The sequence below is a fragment of the Martes martes genome, assembly GCF_963455335.1.
Source record: "Martes martes genome assembly, chromosome: 1".
NCBI lineage: Eukaryota > Metazoa > Chordata > Mammalia > Carnivora > Mustelidae > Martes > Martes martes.
This window is the reverse complement of record NC_137888.1, coordinates 119,980,934-120,000,201: the sequence shown is the minus strand read 5'-3', so window position 1 is coordinate 120,000,201 and position 19,268 is coordinate 119,980,934. Positions and strand designations below refer to the sequence as shown.

General features: G+C 38.5%; 1 protein-coding gene across 1 annotated transcript in view; it reads left to right on the top strand.

Annotated features, from left to right (window-relative positions):
- The window catches only part of SLC49A4 (solute carrier family 49 member 4), a 59,580-nt gene that overhangs the window by 10,708 nt on the left and 29,604 nt on the right, over positions 1–19,268 (top strand). The window contains exon 3 of the mRNA XM_080797921.1: positions 13,715–13,980. Within this exon, the coding sequence (XP_080654047.1) occupies positions 13,715–13,980 (266 nt within the window). The remainder of the gene's footprint in view (positions 1–13,714; positions 13,981–19,268) is intronic.

Here is a 19,268-nt window from a genome sequence, read left to right as displayed (position 1 = left end):
TGAGACTTTGTTTTATGTCCATGCAATATTTCTTTTAAGCAGTAGTATTAACAATGCATATGCAGCTGTTAAAATGAAAATGCTACAATTAAAATCTGTGGTTTTGACTAGTAGGTTCAATAGATCACCACTTTTCAGCTTCCATCTCCATCTGATACTCAGCGGGAAGGGGTAAAGACCTGTAACATCCATTTGGCCAGCATTGAAAAGTATTTGGCAATCTGCGTTTTTGTGCCCGTGTTTTGCATGGCACTTTTTGAGCCTCAGACCCAGCCTTCTGGAATAGTGTCCCTGCACCCTTGGCTTCCTGTATTTTAGCTTCAGTAGGTCTCCAGACGTGAGAAAAGCAGCTTCTGACAGGCTCTTTCCTCAACCAAGACTCTTTTCACCACCTCTTAATGGTGTTCTATCACTGCATGGTATCAGTATTTCTTTTACCTGCATAGTACCAGTAAAAATTCAGGAAAATTCTTTTCTTTTAAGATTTTTATTTATTTGACAGAGAGAGCCCACAAATAGTGGGGGCAGCAGGCAGAGGGAGAGGGAAAAGCAGGGTCCCCATGGGGAGGGAGGCCGATGCGGGACTTGATCCCAGGACCCTGGGATCATGACCTGAGCCAAAGTCAGCCGCTTTACCAACTGAGCCAACTAGGCACCCCAGGAAAATTATTTTCTACTTCTAGTAACATCATGGATGAATCAGGAACTTAGACTAATAGACTACAAAGCATTTCTTCTATGATCAAGAAACAAATCATACCAAAAATATTTCAGATGGCATTGCTGTATAGCACTGGATGACATGGCTCTGTAACATGAAGTATGATATTGCATGTCCGGTAAACCATTTAAAGATTTCTGGAAGGTGAACTTGCAGTAAGTTTTATCTGCTTTTAATTGTAGATATATCCAGTGATCCCTGTAACACATGCCATATTATCTTCTAATTAGGTGTAATTTTCATTAATATAAATAATAGGTAACATTTACTAATGTGTTATATAGTTAAATAGGATGGTTCTAGTAAACATAGATTTTTTTTTTTTAAGAGATATATTCCACTGTGAAAAGCTTGCAGCTGACAAAATTACATTTAAAATGACCAACCAGGGGGCACCTGGGTGGCTCAGTGGGTTAAAGCTGCTGCCTTCGGCTCAGGTCATGATCTCAGGGTCCTGGGATCGAGCCCCGCATCGGGCTCTCTGCTCAGCAGGGAGCCTGCTTCCTCCCTCTCTCTCTGGCTACCTCTCTGCCTACTTGTGACCTCTGTCTGTCAAATAAATAAATAAAAATCTTTTAAAAAAATAAAATAAAATAAAATGACCAACCATACCAGGGGGGCCTGGCTAGTGCAGTCAATGGAGCATGCAACTCTTCATCTCATGGTTGTGGGTTCGAGCCCCATGTTGGGTGTAGAACTCCTGAAATAAAATCTTTTTAAATTAATTAATTAATTTAAAAAATGACCATACCAGAAAAGATTGTTTAATCGATGGTTTTATGATAATTGCTTAGCTATCTGGGGACAAAAGAATGAAGAAAAACCTTAAATCTCTTCTAACCACTTAAGTAAAGTCCAGCTGGATCAAAAATTCAAATGTGAAAAATGAACAATTAAAGTGTTAGGTAATGAGGCTATTTTTTAATAATAATAGAATGAGGAAGACCTTCCTACTAAAAGACAAGTCCCAGAAGCTATTAAAGAAAGGCTTCATACATTTAACTAAATAAAAATTTAGAATATCTGCATGATTAAATATACTATAAAACAAAGTCAAAAGACAAGTTAAAAGCTGGGAAATATTTACAGCAATAAAACAAATGGGTAATTTCCTTAGTTGAAAAGAATTTCTTCAAATCAATTAAAAAAAGCAACTTAGTAGGAAAATGAGTGACAGATATGAGCAAGTAATTACAGAAATTAAAATACATATGTCATAAACTTAGGGAACGATGCTCAACTCTCTGTCATAATTAAAGAAATGAAAATGAAAATAGCATGTAGATGCCTTTATTGGCAAAGATGAGAAAGTGTGATAACATATGTTGCTTGGGGTAGGAGAAAACAGGCCCGCTGCTGATGTGTGAGTAGTTTGGGGCATTCCTATTTGGAGGACACTTTGGCAGTATTTATTAGATTCAAAATGCAGTGTCCTTTAACTCAGTATTTGCACTTTTAGAAAATTAGCCCATATATGAAGTTCTACCAGTTTGCAGGGATAACCATGTTTGTGCAGCCTTGCTTGTAATAGTAGAAGGCTATTGTCAGAAGGCCAGTGTCTTTGGGACGTCTGGATGGCTCAGTTGGTTAAGCATCTGACTCTTGATTTCGGCTCAGGTCGTGATCCCATGGGTTCTGAGATGGAGCCCTATGGCAGGCTCTGCATTCAGTGGGGAGTCTGCTTGAAGATTCTCTCTCCCTCTCCCTCTACCCTTCCCCCCCATTCTCATTCTCTCTTTCTTTCTTTCTCTCAAATAAATAAGTAAACTTTAAAAAAAAAAAAAAGAAGGAAGAAGGCCAGTGTCTTCAACAGAGGACTGGTCATGGCAAAATGTACAGTGAAATAGTATGCAGCTATGAAAAGGAAGTAAAAGTTCTGTACATGCTGAATGGAAATATCTCCAAGATATATTGTGCGGTTTTATAAGAAAGCAGTTTACATATAATGTAACATGTTATGTTTAAAATGTTCCTATTAAAAAAAAAAGTAGGAGGGATCTATGTATGTGCCAGTATATGGCAAGGACTGTTTCTGAAAGAAACCATTACCATTAGTTGTTTCTGAGGTCTGGGGAACTAGAAGTCTGGGGTGGAAAGGAGATTTACTTTTTATTTTGTACTCTTTCCTACTCTTGGGAATATTTTTACCATGTGCATATATTACCTTTTTGACTGAAGACATTGGTTAAGTGAAACTAAAATGATCATGTGAGAGTTTTAGTAATGAGAACAAGAGAAGGAAAGGCAAGGGTTATACACAGATTTCCCCAGTGTAGAAATAGAAAGCTTATGATGTAAAAGTGAACAGTTGGTAGATTTCAAAACTAAGACTCTTCTTTGTAAAATACATTAAGATTCAGATTTTCCTAGGTCAGTGTTTTTTTAAAGTATGGTCTGCACACTACCTACTTATTAAAAATACAGATCCCGGGTGCCCCCCTTCCCCGCCCCACAGTTCCACTCATGTAGTCTCTGGAATGAATCTCCAGAATCAACAATCTTAACAAGCTCCTTTAGTTAATTTTATGCTTGTTTAAGTTGGAGAACTACTGCCCTAAGTACTAGCATCCTAACTTTAAATGGTAACTGATTAAGCAAATTGCATTGTGCTTGCCCATCCTACAGTAATGTTTTTTTTTTCAAGATTTTATTTATTTATTTGACAAACAGAGATCACAAGCAGGCAGAGAGGCAGGCAGAGAGAGAGGAAGGGAAGCCGGCTCCCCGCTGAGCAGAGAGCCCGATGTGGGGCTCAGTCCCTGGACCCTGGGATCATGACCTGAGCCGAAGGCAGCGGCTTTAACCCACTGAGCCACCCAGGCACCCCTAATATACTTAATGTCTTAAAGCAAGATTAAGATTTAGCCTTTATTCAATAATTTTATTTGCCCTAATTTGACTCTTAAATATCAGGGGTCAAGTTTCACAACTATTTCTGCATGGTGGTCATATGGGCTTCACATGAGAAAGATTGGTAGGGGGGGAATAACTCATCTTGATTAGCATTAAACAGAGTGAAAAAAGGGAGTAGAAAGGTATAGAAAATACTTTTTTCCCTTTTTGGTTGTCCTTAGGATATAGTTATTTCTGAGACATTTCTTCCAAGGACCCATACAGTAGCTATATGAATGTTTTTATTTACTTGGTTTAGATTAAATATTATATTCATATAGAAAGTACATAAACATATACGTATACTTCAGGAAAATAATCATAAAGCAGGCAAACATGTACCCATTACCAATTTAGAATTCTAGAACTCCCCATGGGTCCCTCCCTGATTATACCCCTCTCCTTCCCTACTGTACATAATTATAATCACACATGTTGATAGGGTTTTCGAAGTAGGTGGAGTTGAAAGTTAGGAAGAATACATTCAAAGTCTATCGCAAATCTCTTTTTCTCCTGAATAAAGATTTGCTCTAGATTTTTTTTCTCTTAATACCAAAAGGAACAAACAATTAAAACCTTATTTTATCTGCATCAAAATCATCATACAAAATAGGCTAGAAGTAGACTTTGATAATAATGTAATGTAATTAAAAACATGTAAGTTAGTAGGATTGTTAAATCATATTTTATTAAATGGGCTTATCTGATATGTGTTTGGGAAAATCATTTAGCTATTTGGTTGCTTTACATGCATCAAAATATATTCCAGATGGATTGATGAGCTGTGTATTTAAAAATGAGACCATATAAGAGAAAATTAATCTTATCCCTAAAGAGATTACTTTTTTCCCAGCATAAAAATAATGAAAGACATCACAGAGGGAAAAGCTGATAGGTTTGACTCCATAAACATTTGAACCTTTAGGCTTTGAAACAAATCAAAGTCAAAACACGAACTGGGAAAAATGTGTTGTATGTCTGAGAGATAATGGATAAAATAATATAAAACTATATAAGCAATTTAGGAAAGTGAATGGAAAACCGGGTTTAGTAGACATAAATAACAAATGTTGGTTCCCAGATTTCATCCTTTAAATTCATAATTCAACGGTCAACATTGATTGACAGCCCATGTATTAGTAAGGTATAGGTTAAGCTATGTAATGAAGATACAAAGATACACGGGCTCAATGAGAAAGAAGTTTATTTTTCTCTGAAAAAAGCCTAGAAGATAGTGGATTGCTTATAGGCAGCTCTGTTCCACAAGGCCCTCCAAGGACCCAAGTTTCTTTTCTGTTGTTGCTTTAACATCTCATAGGGTGATTCCTTGTCCAAGTGGTCAAAGCTGGCTCATAAACCTACTCTCATTCTAGCCCACAGGAAGGGAAAGGTGAATGTCTAGGGCAATGACTACATTGTTCAGTGATGACTAAGAGGTTGTATATGTCATCTGTCCTCAAATCCACTTGTGCAGACGTAGTCACATAGCCACACTGTCTGTAAGAAGCTGGAAATGTAGCTCAGCAGCCATGTACCCAATTAAAACTCAGAAAGATAATGTAGATAAATATATAAAGCATTCATTCAAAAAGAGAAAAATTGCAGTACACCAATAGGAAAGAAGACCAGTAACCAAAGGAGAAATACAAATTAAAACCAGGAGATGCCTTTTGGCCTTCTCAAGTGTGGTAGGCAGAAGAATACTCCCATCACCAAAGGATATCCATGTCCTAATCTCTGGAACCTGTAAATTTGTTACATTACATGGTGAGGGAAAACTTTGGTTGCAGGTGGAATTCAGCTTGCTAATCAGCTGACCTTAAAGACATTATCCTGGTTTATCCAGGTAGTCCCAGTGTAATCACAAAAGTCCTTAAAAGAGAAACAGAAGAGGAAATCAGAGAGATGCGGCATGCCAGGACTCAAATCTCTTGCCAACTTTGAAGTCAGGAAGGGGAGGAAGGGGACGATGATCAAGGTTTGCAGATGGCCCCTAGAAATCAGAAAAAGGCAAGGACATGGATCCTTCTAGAGCCTCTAGAAAGGAGCATAGCCATGCCGACACTTTGATTTTGGCTCAGTGAGACCCAGGGACTTCTGGTTTACAGAACTGTAAGATAATAAATTTTCGTTGTTTTAAAGCCACTAGTTCTGTGATAATTTATTATAAAAGCAATAGAAAACTAAATGCCAAGTTTTTGAGTGCATGTGTTTTTGTATTTTTAAAATAATGACAGTGCTGCTGAGACAGGCACTGTCAATCACTGACAGAAATAGAAATTACTACAAATCCTTCTGAAAACAATGTGAGAGTAGGTTTCCTAAAGCCTAAAATGTTAATATCCTTTGACCCTAAAGAAGTAATCTAGAAAATAGCGAATATTTATGTTAGAAAGATTATCACAGCAGGATTATTATATTAGCAAATAAACAGCAAACATTAGGAAAATGGTTAAATGAGTTTTTATACATTTGTATAGTAGACTGTCACAGAGCCATAACAAATATGATTATAAAGAATCTTTAATGAGAAAAATGCTTATGACAGGCTATAAAGTTAAAATAATTTAGTGCATAAAACTGTATATTCAATATGGTATCTAGTTACCTATGTTTAGGAAAATAATCATAAAACAGGCAAACATGCATCTCTCAATATGCATTGGAGAAAAAGTAAAAAAATACATTAGTAGTGGTTGGGCTATTTAATTGAATTATTCAATTTATGGCTATTTTCTGTATGCATTTTTCTAGTATGAGTATATATATTTTTAAACTAAAAGGACAAAATGAAAGTTACAAGACAAAAAACCTATGAGACAAAATGGGGGGAGGTAGACATCTGTTTTTTCCCCTCTTCCTGGTCAAGAGATGATTGCGTTTGGCCTTAATAAAAACCCTGTGACATAAAGTACCTTTGGAGAAATTGAAACAGCAAGAGAATAAGCGATTCACCAAAGATTACACAGTTAATAAATTTATCTCAGACTAGAAACTGAGTTTTCTGATACCTAATCTAATACTCTTCACTGTGTTATTTTATGTGCTCTCTGTAACTGGTACTTGATGTTATTATGAGTTTATTTAGGGCCAAGACTATAATATTCATTTTTATATTTCCTTTAGTGTCTAGCTATAGTTTCCTTGGCCATAGTAGACATTGAACAGATATTTCTAGTGAAATCATAATTAGCCCAAATTATTAAAGGATACAGAAGTGAAATCGAGTTTCCTAAAGAAAACAGACTATAGCAACAGTCCCTAAAAGTCTTCTTCCTTTCCACTACTATCTCTGTTTCTTCCTTCCTAACTTTCTTTTTCCTATAATTAATTCATAGTATCTCTGACCCTTTTTTTGCCCTATATTTTCTTGAACTAAATAAAGGAAAACTATTTCTAGCACTCTGCCATTTTCAATACCCAGGAAATGGTGTAACATACCAGTTTATTCTGATGCAGGATAATTGGGAATTGGGAGAAAGTTTGTGAACCATTGTCATATTGAATCTTAGAAGTAAGTATTTTTTTGGATTCCAAATTACTTCACATTAAAAATACGTAGAATTTAAGTTAAGAATGCTGGACTTACAGTGAGGAAGTATCTGCTCAGTTTCTAAACCAGTTTTCTGATGTTGTCACCAATGCTAGTCATAATAAACTAAAGGTTTCTAAAGTAGGTCTATGTACAGAATCACAATATTCCAGCTACTTGCATGCCTCTTGATCTGTGAACCTTGAGTTATCTTAACAGTCAATGATTTTTATTTATACTATCAACAGAGAACCTTCAGAATGAGACCATGTTGGAAGAGTAGAGAGATTTGTAAACCAATTAAATAAGCCCTGATTTTGATTTCCAGTCCTGGCGTAGACATTAGCTAAGTTATATGACTTTGGAGCTCCCCCCCTCCGCCCTTACTTTTTGGAGAAAAGAAAGTTATAAAATTATAAGTGTGATTTTAAATGTAATATTAGCCTTTCTGGAACTCAATTTTCATATCTATAAAATGCAGAGGTGGGTTATCTAGGTGAGGTTTGACGTCTCTTCCAGCTATAAAAATTCTAATTCTAAAACCTATTCCAAGTAGAAAATAGTTGAGGAATCATAGGTATTTGTTCCAGGATGTCAGAAAGCAAAAGGTTAGGGTACCGGAATATCATTAAATACAAACTAAAATGTCAAGTACATTAGAAAACCATGAACTGTAGATCTTCAGTGTGAACTTTAGCTACTGGCATTTGTTTGAAAAGCGATAGTATATTGAATGATATGAAATGGAATGCAGCTGTGCCCAAATGCCATACCACGTGCCGCTGAGGCCTCAGCCATTGGGGTGGGGGTGAGGGGCAGGGTACTAACTGAGGGCTGAAGGTGAAGGGGCACAGGGAGGGCAGGACTTCATGAAGCTTCCATCAGTCCATCATGTCCAGTTCCCATCCCCTCTCTCCCCTCCTCCTGCCAGGCCTGCGGAAGGCTAACAACCCTGCACCCCCACCCCACAGTGCTAGTGGGCAGCACCAGGTCTTCGGCTCTCCAGTCTCAGCGCAGAGAAGCTCCAGGTCTTTACTATCCCCTCAGCCTGCTCGGGAAATTACCCTCTTGCCCATTTTCCCACCTGGCCTGTGGGGATGGTACAAACACAGAAGTAGGGAGAAGCTAGGTAGGAGTTAAAAATGAAAAGGGGAAAAGACCGGAGGGCGAAGGAGAGAGGGAGTCGATCAAGGATGCAAGGAGAGGAGACTGGGATGAAGAAAGAGGGCAGCACACCGGCCCTCTGGCAGATCTGTCACAGTTTGGCCTGCAAAGTTGGAGATTTGCAGTCCCCTTACTGTGAACATGTACTGGCCATCATCAGGCGTGAAGCAGGAGTTAGAGCCCTGGAGTTAACGAGTCCACTTCCCAGAGAGCTTCCTTTCTGCTGCAGGGCTTACTGCCCAGGGGCTGCCTTTGTTCCTAACTGCTGCCCACCCTTCCCAGGTCCACTGGCTCGAGATGGGAATAAAGGGAATAAAGCTCTGGCCATGCTTGGACCACCCTCAATGTTGGCTTGTTTGTTTGTTTGTTTTTAAAAAGCTTTATTTCTAGAATATTTATTAATGACCTTGGTTTTTGTATCACTGAATTTAGGCTTTTTAAAATTTATAAATGGGGGCACCTGGATGGCTCAGTTAAACGTCTCCCTTCAGCTCTAGTCTTGATCCCAGGGTCTTGGGATCGAGCCCTATGTTGGGCTTCTTGCTGGGCAGGGAGTCTGCATCCCCCCACCTTAGCTCCTCCCCCTTGCTCGTTCTCTCACTTTCTCTCTTGAAGAAAATCTTTTTAAAAATAAATAAAATAAAATTTGTAAATGAAGCTGATGTATGTGTTTAGGTAACTGAGAGTTGTTTTATTTTGTTGGTAACTGAGAGTTTTATAGCGTTAGTTGTGTATTTCAGCAACACCGCTTTGCTTGAATCAGTCTGTGTTCTAGGCACTAGAGAGCATCCACACTTCGTGAGACACTGGTGAATTTAGAAGCCATTTCCCTTATCTGCAATGAACTTTTACTTGCAAAACAAAACTGAAACTTATAATGATGATGCAGAAAAATTGACATTAAGTTATGGGATCTACTTCCCTTTACTGAAGATGTGAATCACTCTTCTTGACAGTCAGCCCAGATCAATAGGTGTTAATTTCTGAAAGCCAGCTTCTTTCCAGTGCTAAGAAAGCATTAGGACAATCACAGTGAGTGGCATTTAACTTTCATTATGTGAAGGCAACACTTCTCGATCCAGACAATTCGTTCAGGCTGGGTGTTTTTTCTTGTCACACTGCCAAGCTTATATACCTAATTTTTGTTCTAGCATCTGTTTCTAACTACTAATATAGTCTAAATCCCAATTCGCATTTCCTCACGAGTCTTAACTTCATCTTCAGAATTCTGCTGAAACTGCTTCTACTCAAATCAGGAATGACCCTCGTTGTTGCCGAATCCAGTGGTTACATTTTAGTTACCAGATGATCTTTCTATATGACTTGATACTATCAGACATTCACTCTCCTCTCCTCAAACCCTTCTCTCTGCTGTGGTACCAGTCTTTGCTCATTCATTCATTCATTCACTCATGTTTGCATCTGTAATTGCTCCTTCTCAGCTGTCTTTCTAAACTCCTCTTCCTCTATTTAAAAAATATTGTTATTTTCTGGTGTTTTTTTTCCCCTAACCCCAATATATTGCTTAGTTCAGACCTCTTTGTTTAGCTTCTGATCTATATTCAACTACTTACTTTACTTTTTTACAGTTATGGATGCCTTCCCAATATGCAGTCATTCACCTAGCCACATCTGTTGTATGGCTAAGAACAGTCTTCCAAACCATCCCTTGTTCCATATCCCCACTATTGCTCTTGCCCATACTGCCAAAGGATCCTTGTCCTGGACTCGTGCCTGAGAGTATCCCACTCTGGCTTTCCTTCAGCTTTACTGTTTCCTATGTGCTGAGGAATGTGTAGGGCCAAGGAGATGTGCCCACCCTGCTCATCATGTTCTAGCTACACAGGACTTCGGATGTCCCTGCAACAGGCCTTTTTCTAAGTCTCTTCTATGAGTAGACCGCATTCCTGGTGCGTACTCCCCAGGCTCAAGGAGTCGCCAAGGGGCAGCTGTTTGGAACAAAGGAAAGCTTGCTGTCAGACCTTCAGGTCCCCGTGCATATATGCGACAGTGTTGTAGACCAGAGCCAGAAGTCAGAAGAGAAGGAGGATATATGTATGGTCCTCCATTAGTACTCTTATCACTGGATCTATAGGCATTAAGGGCAGGACTAATTGTTGCCTTATTTTTCTTTATATTCCTGGTACATGCTGATAGGTGATGGTTCAACTACCCGTAAGGACTTTAAGGGCAAGGGCTTTAATTTTGTATTCCCATATACTTACGCCTATCACAGTGCCTACCCAATACACGTACTTAGTACATGTTTGTCAAATAAGTTAAATAACACAGCTTGTATTGAACCATTTATAATTATTCCATCTCCTTTATTGTCATTATAAAGAGCTTATTGTAATATTTATATGATTTTAGTCTTATGACTGCCCTTTTTTTTTCCAGAAAAAAAAAACCCTAATTTTGTATTACCATAAAATGGGAAAACTAGGTTTTAGATATAAAACTGAATTTTATTTTTAAATATATTTTTACAAACTAATTACATAAAATAGGGTAAGTTAATGGTAGGTAACAGAAAACAGGGTCAGGCAAACATGAAAATCTTGATATAGCAGGACAGTAGTTCTTATAACTAGTTACATTAATAACTGCCACACCGTGAGGGGCTCTAGAATACAAGTATGAGAAAGAGCAAGGCTATCTGGAAAATGTAAAGATGCTGGGAAGAGCAGGGACTGGGTTTCCCTGCCTGGTTTCCCATGAATTCAGAGGGGAACTCCAAGATCCTATGGGTCCAGTTCCACTACTGAGTTCATTTGTGAATATTGTGTTTGTGCATGATGACTTTTAATATAAAATGCACACAATCATTAGAATAATTTTAAATACCAAATCAGCATGTTTTAATTCACAAACTGACTTCATTACGGTAATTCATGTTTTAGGTTGGCTGCCCAAGTTCAGTGATCTTGTGGACTTAGAACCCATCTGAAATGTCCCTAGTGCTTATATACCTGCTTCAGATACTATTTTTATCACAAGCTCACACATTCTGTGACTCACATTTGCTGCTTAAAAAATAGTCTCTTCGGGGTGCATGGGTGGCTCAGTTGGTTGAGCGTCTGCCTTCGGCTCAGGTCATGATCCCAGGGTCCTGGGATCGAGTACCTCACGACGCTCCTTGCTCACCATGAAGCCTGCTTCTCCCTCTGCCTGCCAGTCCCCCTGCTGGTGCTCTCTCTCTCTCTCTCTCTCTCTAATAAATAAACAAAATCTTAAAAAAAAAAAAATCTACTCGTGATTCCACCGAGAGGTAACACATAGTTAAGCCACAGCAACAAATTTGAGTTTATGCCTCAATCCTCTCAAGATTCATAATGTTTTATCGTGTTTTGTTTTGTTGATAGTTTGTTTTTTCTGTGTTCACTCTCTACTCTTAACATTTTTAGGCATAATAAAATTTACTCATTCCAGCGCTTCTTCTCCTAGATGAGATGAGTCTTTCAGGAACACCTCACTAACGGTATTAAGTATCAAAGCAGTTACTCTATATGCCATCATGCAGTCTGTTGTGCCATCACAAATCATGAATAAAACCCGCGGTGAAAATGGAAGAGTATTTCTGTGATGAAACACTGTTACAGCTTGGGATCTAGTGGTGTTTGGAGTAGGAATTTGGTTTCATAAACAGTTTAAATTGTTTTTGTCATCTAGAAAATAGTTCCCCTTTCACAAGAAGATTTTGAAATGTCTTCAGTCTTAATTTAGTAGTAGTAATGATTCTTGGAGCTCTTTTTGCCTTCACAATAGGTTTTCCAACATTTACAAAGATTTGAGCAGCCCTAATTCACATATTTCACTTCCCACTCACTTACACCTCTCCAGTAGGGCATACCTCTCCCCATATGCCTGTTTAAAAAACTTTTTCTGAGTCTCTTAAGGTGGCAATTATTTAAAAGGTGGGGGGGGGGGTTGACCTCATGGTAATTGAATAGCAAAATGGGGGAAAAAGTAGTGTCACGTATGTGTCACATACACCATTCCTTCCCTTTCCTCTGCCTCCGAGCAGGAGAGGTTGACTTGCCTCCCTTTCTTGGGTATGCTTTTTGGACTTCTGGCTTCTCTTCTCCTTCAGGGTTCTCTTGAGTGAGAATGTGTATGTTGGAGGTGGAGGGAGTAATGGGAGAAGAGGGTTTGGTTGGCAAGGAACAGGATAGAGCACTAAATAGAATACTGAGAAGAGATGAGCAAGAGAACTACTGGAATAGAAGCAAGAAACTACTCCTTACTAACCCTTGCAATTAAAGCCACAGAGTATTAGGACTGGAAGGAATGCAGTGCTCCTATAATTACAGTAGTTTAGCCTAACAGATACTCAATAAGTGGGTATTGAATGTAGACATACCTCATTTTGCGGGAGAAGAAATGGAATATATAGTGCCCAGAACCATTCAACTGGTTAGTTGCAGAACTGGACCAGAACCCAAGTACTCCAATTCCTCAACCACTTCCTTTTCTACTAGAAGATACTATAATGATGGTTTTCTTTTTTTAATTCTTTTTAAAATTCCCATCACCTGGCACAGAGTAGGCGTGAAATGTTTTATCTCATTTTATTATTATTTCTTTCATCCTGGCAAGGGCACTCCTTAATCCCCATCACGTATTTCCCCCACCCTCCATCCTCCTCCCATCTGGTAACCATCAGTTTGTTCTCTATAGCTAAAAGTCTGTTTCTTGGTTTGTCTCTCTTTTTTCCCCCTCCCTTTACTCATTTGTTTCTTAAATTCCACATATGAGTGATATCATATGGTATTTGTCTTTCTCTGACTGACTTATTTCACTTCACTGTCTAACTCTATCCATGTCATTGCAAATGGTAAGATTTCATTTATTCCTTTTATGGCTGAATGCTATTTCCTTGCACTTTTTAAAAATATCATTTTATTTTAAGACATTCTGAGCTCAACCTTATTATTTATGTGAGTGGCTGGTGGCACTTATTAGGTCTGTTTATGAGTGGCAATATAGTAGAAAGAATACGGATATTGGAGTCAACCTGGGTCCAAATCTCCACTTGCCCATTAGCACTTGGGCAAGTACCTTAATCTTTCTAAACAGAGACTTTAACATCTCAGCAAATAAAGCTAATAATAGCTACCACATAGGGTTGTTGTAATGAATGAAACAAGATTATTTGGCGTGTTTGGTTTGGTGTGTGACATAAGTCAGAGGTTTCAGTAAATATTTGTGAAATGAATAAGGGGTAACTATTACTGTGTTTGGTCTCCCTCATGGGGAGTCGACATACTTTACCTGCAGACGTGTCCTGTTTTTACAGATATGTGTCCTTAATGCCAGAGTTAAACTGCAATTTGGCTAGCTTCTTCTTGTATAGAAATGTCTGCTTCAGCCACTTCACAGCCTTCCAATTTTTTAAATTTCAGACTAATCCACGGAGGACAGTTGTTGAATGGATTGGCAGGCCCAACGGTGATGAATGCAGCTCCGTTCCTCTCTACGACATGGTTTTCTGCCGACGAACGGGCCACTGCCACAGCCATCGCATCCATGCTCAGCTATCTTGGTGGAGCATGTGCGTTTTTAGTGGGGCCGCTTGTTGTTCCAGCCCCCAATGGGACATCGCCTCTTCTTGCTTCGGAGACGAGCAGGACCCACATTAAAGATCTCATAGAGACTGTATTGTATGCAGGTATTTTGCAGTTTATTTTCTTCCAGCTCTACTTTGTCTTTATCCCAGTGCTCTTTACTCAACCCTATATGCCAGATCACTTCTTATGAAATACTTACGAGGACCAAAATATACATATGCACATGTGTGCTTTTTTTGTCATGGAATATGAAGGTGCCTTTTTAAAACTTACCCTTTTCAGGAAGTTATTAAGTTTAAAATGTATCATCGCTGCATGGAAGTTTATTTCTTAATTTTACTCTTCCCATCCGTTTACAACTAAGCACTGTAGAACACAATGTCTAGTGTCTTTTGTAACTATCTTATGAGAATAGAAAACTAAATATCATGGTTCACAGTAAATATTTGTCAACCATCTATTGGTAGCCGCTAAGCCCATTTTCTCCCTTGCAATTTCCCCACTCCTCTCTGACCTGGTAAACCCTGGTCATGCACAGTCTACTCTTCTCTTCATTTCCTATCCTCTCTATGTTTAGCCTATTAATAAGGGATAGTGACCCTTCCAAAACATTTTCTTGGTCCTTTCCCTTTATTTCTAGGGCTAAGCCCTACTCCACACTTACATTACAGTCTCTTACACACTCCCTGACCCTGTATGCCTGTTTGTTATTTCCTTCTGCATTCAGAAAACTCTTTGTAAGTTTATATATATACTAAGCACTGTGCTAAGCACTGGGAATTGGTAAGATCACTGAGAAGACCGTTGCAATACAAATGGATATACAGAGTTTGAGAGACCTAATTTGCCTGAGTTTGGAGAAAAGTTGAGGAGGTGTGGAAGGCTTCGTCAAGGATGTGATCATTAAAGTTAAGAATTTCGTAGGATTTCAGCAAGTGTTCAAATGAGATAGGGCATTCTGTATAGAAGGAATAGCCACTTCAGGGGCAGATACGGTATGAGAGAGCTCAGTATGTCCAAAGAACTGCACACGATTTCATACGGCTGAAGTAGTGTAAATATGTGTGCTTGGGTGTAGGTGACAAGTGGCCGAAAATGAGGCTGGAGAGATACGGGACCATATTACGATGAACTTTGTATTAATTTATTCACTTATTCATCGAACACATATATTTTGACCTCCTATGTATCTGTCCCTGTGCAAGGCACTGAGGTAGACATGGTTCCTGCTCTCACAGAACTTACAGTGTCCCAGAGGAACAGACAGGAAAACAGTTGTAAAACAGGGTGGTAATTGCTATAGCCAAAGGCTGACAGTTGCTCTGAGACCTCAGGAGGAGGAAGCTCACTTAGATTTTGGAGGCCAAGTAGAGCTTCCTGGAGATGCAGCATCTATGGTGGAGCCTGAGGGATGAGAGGAAGTTAGCCAAATACAGCGGGCAGAGGAAGAACATACTAGAAAGAGAGGGAGCCATGGGAGAGAAGCCTTGTAAGGGATGAGAGCCTGGCATATTCAAGCAACTCAGAGCCCACAGTGGCTTCAGCTTGGTGAGAGTCGTGACAGATAATTAGCTAGAGAGGTAAGCCAGACCATACAAGCGTTCTAAGCAGAGCTGATGGGTTTGAAATTCACTAGATTGCAGGCAAAGGCCACACTCTGAAGAATTTTACACCAGAGAATTATACAATGAGATTCACATTTCAAAATATGTTTTAGAGGGAATGAAGCAAAAACAGAGGCTGTGGCATATATAAAGCCTTTAAACCGCACCGCCCCCATCACAACTCCTTTTAAAGAGAAAAAATTGAGGGACACCTCGCTGAGCTCAATTGGTGGAGCGTGCAACTCTTGATCTTGGTGTTGTGAGTTTAAGCCCCACATGGGGTGTAGAGATTACTTAAAAATAAAATATTTAAAAATATAAAATAAACAAGTTTTTCTTTGTTTAAAAAATAAAGAAAAAATGAAATTTAAATGTAAATAAGTAAAACTGAAAGCAGTGTCACATAAATTTTAAACTTTATTTTGGTCACATTGTTCTTTTTATTGAAAACTTATACAATAACAGTGTCTTTTAAATGACTGGATTTTAGGCACTATTGGGTAGGTATTAATGCTGTACATCCTTCTGGTTCATGGTTCCAGTGAAGCGGAAGCCTCTACTCAGAGCTTCCCAGTTATTGCTTTAGTGCTTTCATATTTGCCAACTTGCTTTCCTGAGATATTGTCCCATGACCCTTCATTCCATTAAAAACATTTTGCTAGAATTGCCACATTAAAAGATTAATGACTCTTTAAGTCATTTAAAAGGCATCATAAGAAAAGTAAACTGTAGACCCACAGCTCCTGACCAAAATGCTGGCAAACCAATTCTAATAACATATTAAAAAAGGATTATATACTATGGCCAAACGAGATTTATTCCTAGAATGCAAGGGTGGTTTAACATTTAAGATTCAACTAATGTATATATCAATAGAATAAAGGAGAAAAAATGTGTGAACATCTTAATAGGGGGAGGGGGAAGCACTTGACAAATCCAACACCCTCTCGAGATAAAAAACATTCAACAAATTAGTCAGTAGGAGCTCCCTCAACCTAACAGATGGGATCTACGAAAAACCCACAGAGAAGAGCATATTTAATGGTCGAAGACTGTAGGCAATATCCCTGAGATCAGAAATAAGACAAGGATGTCTACTCTTGCCCTGTGTAGTTAACATTATGCTGGAGGTTCTAATCAGGGTCACTAAGTAAGAAAAAGAAAGAAAAAACCTATAGATTCCAAAAGAAGAAGTAAGATGATTTCTGTTGAAAACAGCTTGATCGTAATAGAAAATCCTCTGAAATCCACTATAAAACTACCAGATCTAACAAGTTCAGCAAGAATGAACAAGTTCATCCTAAAAACACAGATTTTAGGTGCAAGAAAATGTGTTGTATTTCTTTCTATACATTAGCAATGAACAATCCAAACATGAAATTAGGAAGACAATTCAATTTACAATAGCCTCAAAAAGAATACAATATTTAGGAATAAATTTCACAAAATAAATATAAAACTTGCTTTCTGAAAACTGTGAAACACTGTTGAAAGAAATTACAGAAGACTTGAGAAATGGAGACATCCCATATTCGTGAGTGGAGACGTTTAATATTGTAAATATGGTACTATTCCCCAAATTGATCTTTATATTCAGTACAATCCATCTACCTTTGTTGCAGAAATTGATAAGCTGATCCCAAAATTTATATGGAAATGCAAGGGACTCAGAATAGCCAGAACAGTCTTGAAAAAGAACAAAGCAGGAGAACTCACACTCCCCAATTTTAAAACTTATTACAAACTCAGCTTCACTAATTAAGACAGCAGGGTATTGGCATAAGGATAGACATAAGTCAGTGGAACAGAAGTGAGATTCCGAAAAATGAACCATTACATTTACGGTCAACTAACTTTTCATAAGAGTACCAAGACAATTCAGGGCACCTGGCTGGCTCTTAGAAGAGCATGCAAATCTTGATCCTGGTGTTATGAGTTCAAGCCCCACATGGGGTGTAGAGATAACTTAAACTTAAAAAAAAATGAGTAAGAAGACAATTCAATGGAGAAAGAATAGTATTTTCAACAAATGTTGTTAGAATAACTAGATGTCCGTATGCAAAAGAATCCATTTGAACTCCTTCCTTACATCATACATAAAAATGAATGCAAAATGGGGACGCCTGAGTGGCTCGGTTGGTTGGGCAGCTGCCTTCGGCTCGGGTCATGATCCCAGCGTCCTGGGATCAAGTCCCGCATCGGGCTCCTTGCTCGTCGGGGAGCCTGCTTCTCCCTCTGCCTGCCACTCTGTCAGCTTGTGCTCACTCTCGCTCCTCTCTCTCTCTCTCTCTCTCTCTCTGACAAATAAATAAATAAATAAATCTTTAAAAAAAAAATGAATACAAAATGGATTATAATCCTAATGTAAGAGCAAAAACTAAAAACTCTTAGAGGAAAGCATAGGAGTAAATCTTTGTGACCTTGGATTCGGTGTGAAATCTTAAAAGCACAAGGGACAAAAGAAAAAAAAACAGATAAACTGGATTTCATCAAAATGAAAAACTTTTGTGTATCAGAGGATACCCATCAACAAAGTGAAAAGACAACCCACTTTGGGGATGGGAGAAAATAGTTGCAAATCATATATCTGATAAAGGACGTATACCCAGAATATATAAAGAACTCTCACAGCTCAACAAAAAGATAACCATATTAGAAAATGGGCAAGGGACTCAAATTTCTCCATAGAAGATATACATATGGCCGACAAGCCCATGAAAGATGCTTGTAATCATTAGTCACTAGGGAAATACAAATTAAAACCATAATGATATACACTTCACATCCAGTAGGATGGCTGTCATCAATAAAATAGGATGAGTGGCCTGGCTGGCTTGGTTGGTAGAACATGTGACTCTTGAACTCGGTCATGAGTTCAAGCCCCACACTGGGTATAGAGATTGCTTAAGAAAATAAAATCTTTCAGGGGGCACCTGGGTGGCTCAGTCAGTTAAGTGTCTGACTCTTGGTTTCAGCTCAGGTCATGATCACAGGGTTATACGATTGAGTCCTACACTGGGTTCTGCACGGGAGCAGAGTCTGCTGGAGATTCTCTCTTCCTTTCTGTCTCCCTCTTCCCCTCCCCCTACTCGGTCTCTCTCTCTCTCTCTCTCTCTCTCAAGTACATAAATTTTTAAAAAGTAAAAATCTTGTTTAAAAAATGGGAAATAAATGTTGGTGAACAAGTGGAGAACTTGGAATTTTCATGTATTGCTAGTAGGAAAGTAAAATGGCATAACCACTTTGGTTCTTCAAAGTGTTAAACATGTATTATCATATGACCCAGCAACTGCATTTCTAGGTATATACCCAAATGCAGTAAAAACACATCCATGCAAAAATTTGTATGCAAATGTCCATAGTAGCATCATTCATAATAGCCAAAAAGTGGAAATAATCCAAATATCTATCAATTTAAGTGGATAAAAAATGTGCTTTATCCATTAAATGGAATATCATTTGGCAACAGAAAAAAATAAAAGTATTGATACATGCTCCAACATGGTTGAACCTTGAAAACATTATGTTAAATGAAAGATGCAGGTCAAAAAGACCACGTGTGATTCCATTTATGTGAGATGTCCATTATACTCAAGTCCAGGGAGACTGCAAGACTAAGGAGTGGTTGCTTGGGGCTGGGAGATTTTGGGATTGGAGGGCTGGGTAATAGGTACAGAGGGTTTTTTGGAGAGGATGAAAAAGTCCTAAAATTTATTGTGGTGATGGTTGCACAATTCTGTGAATATACTAAAATCACTGAATTGTGCACTTTAAGTGTGTGAGTT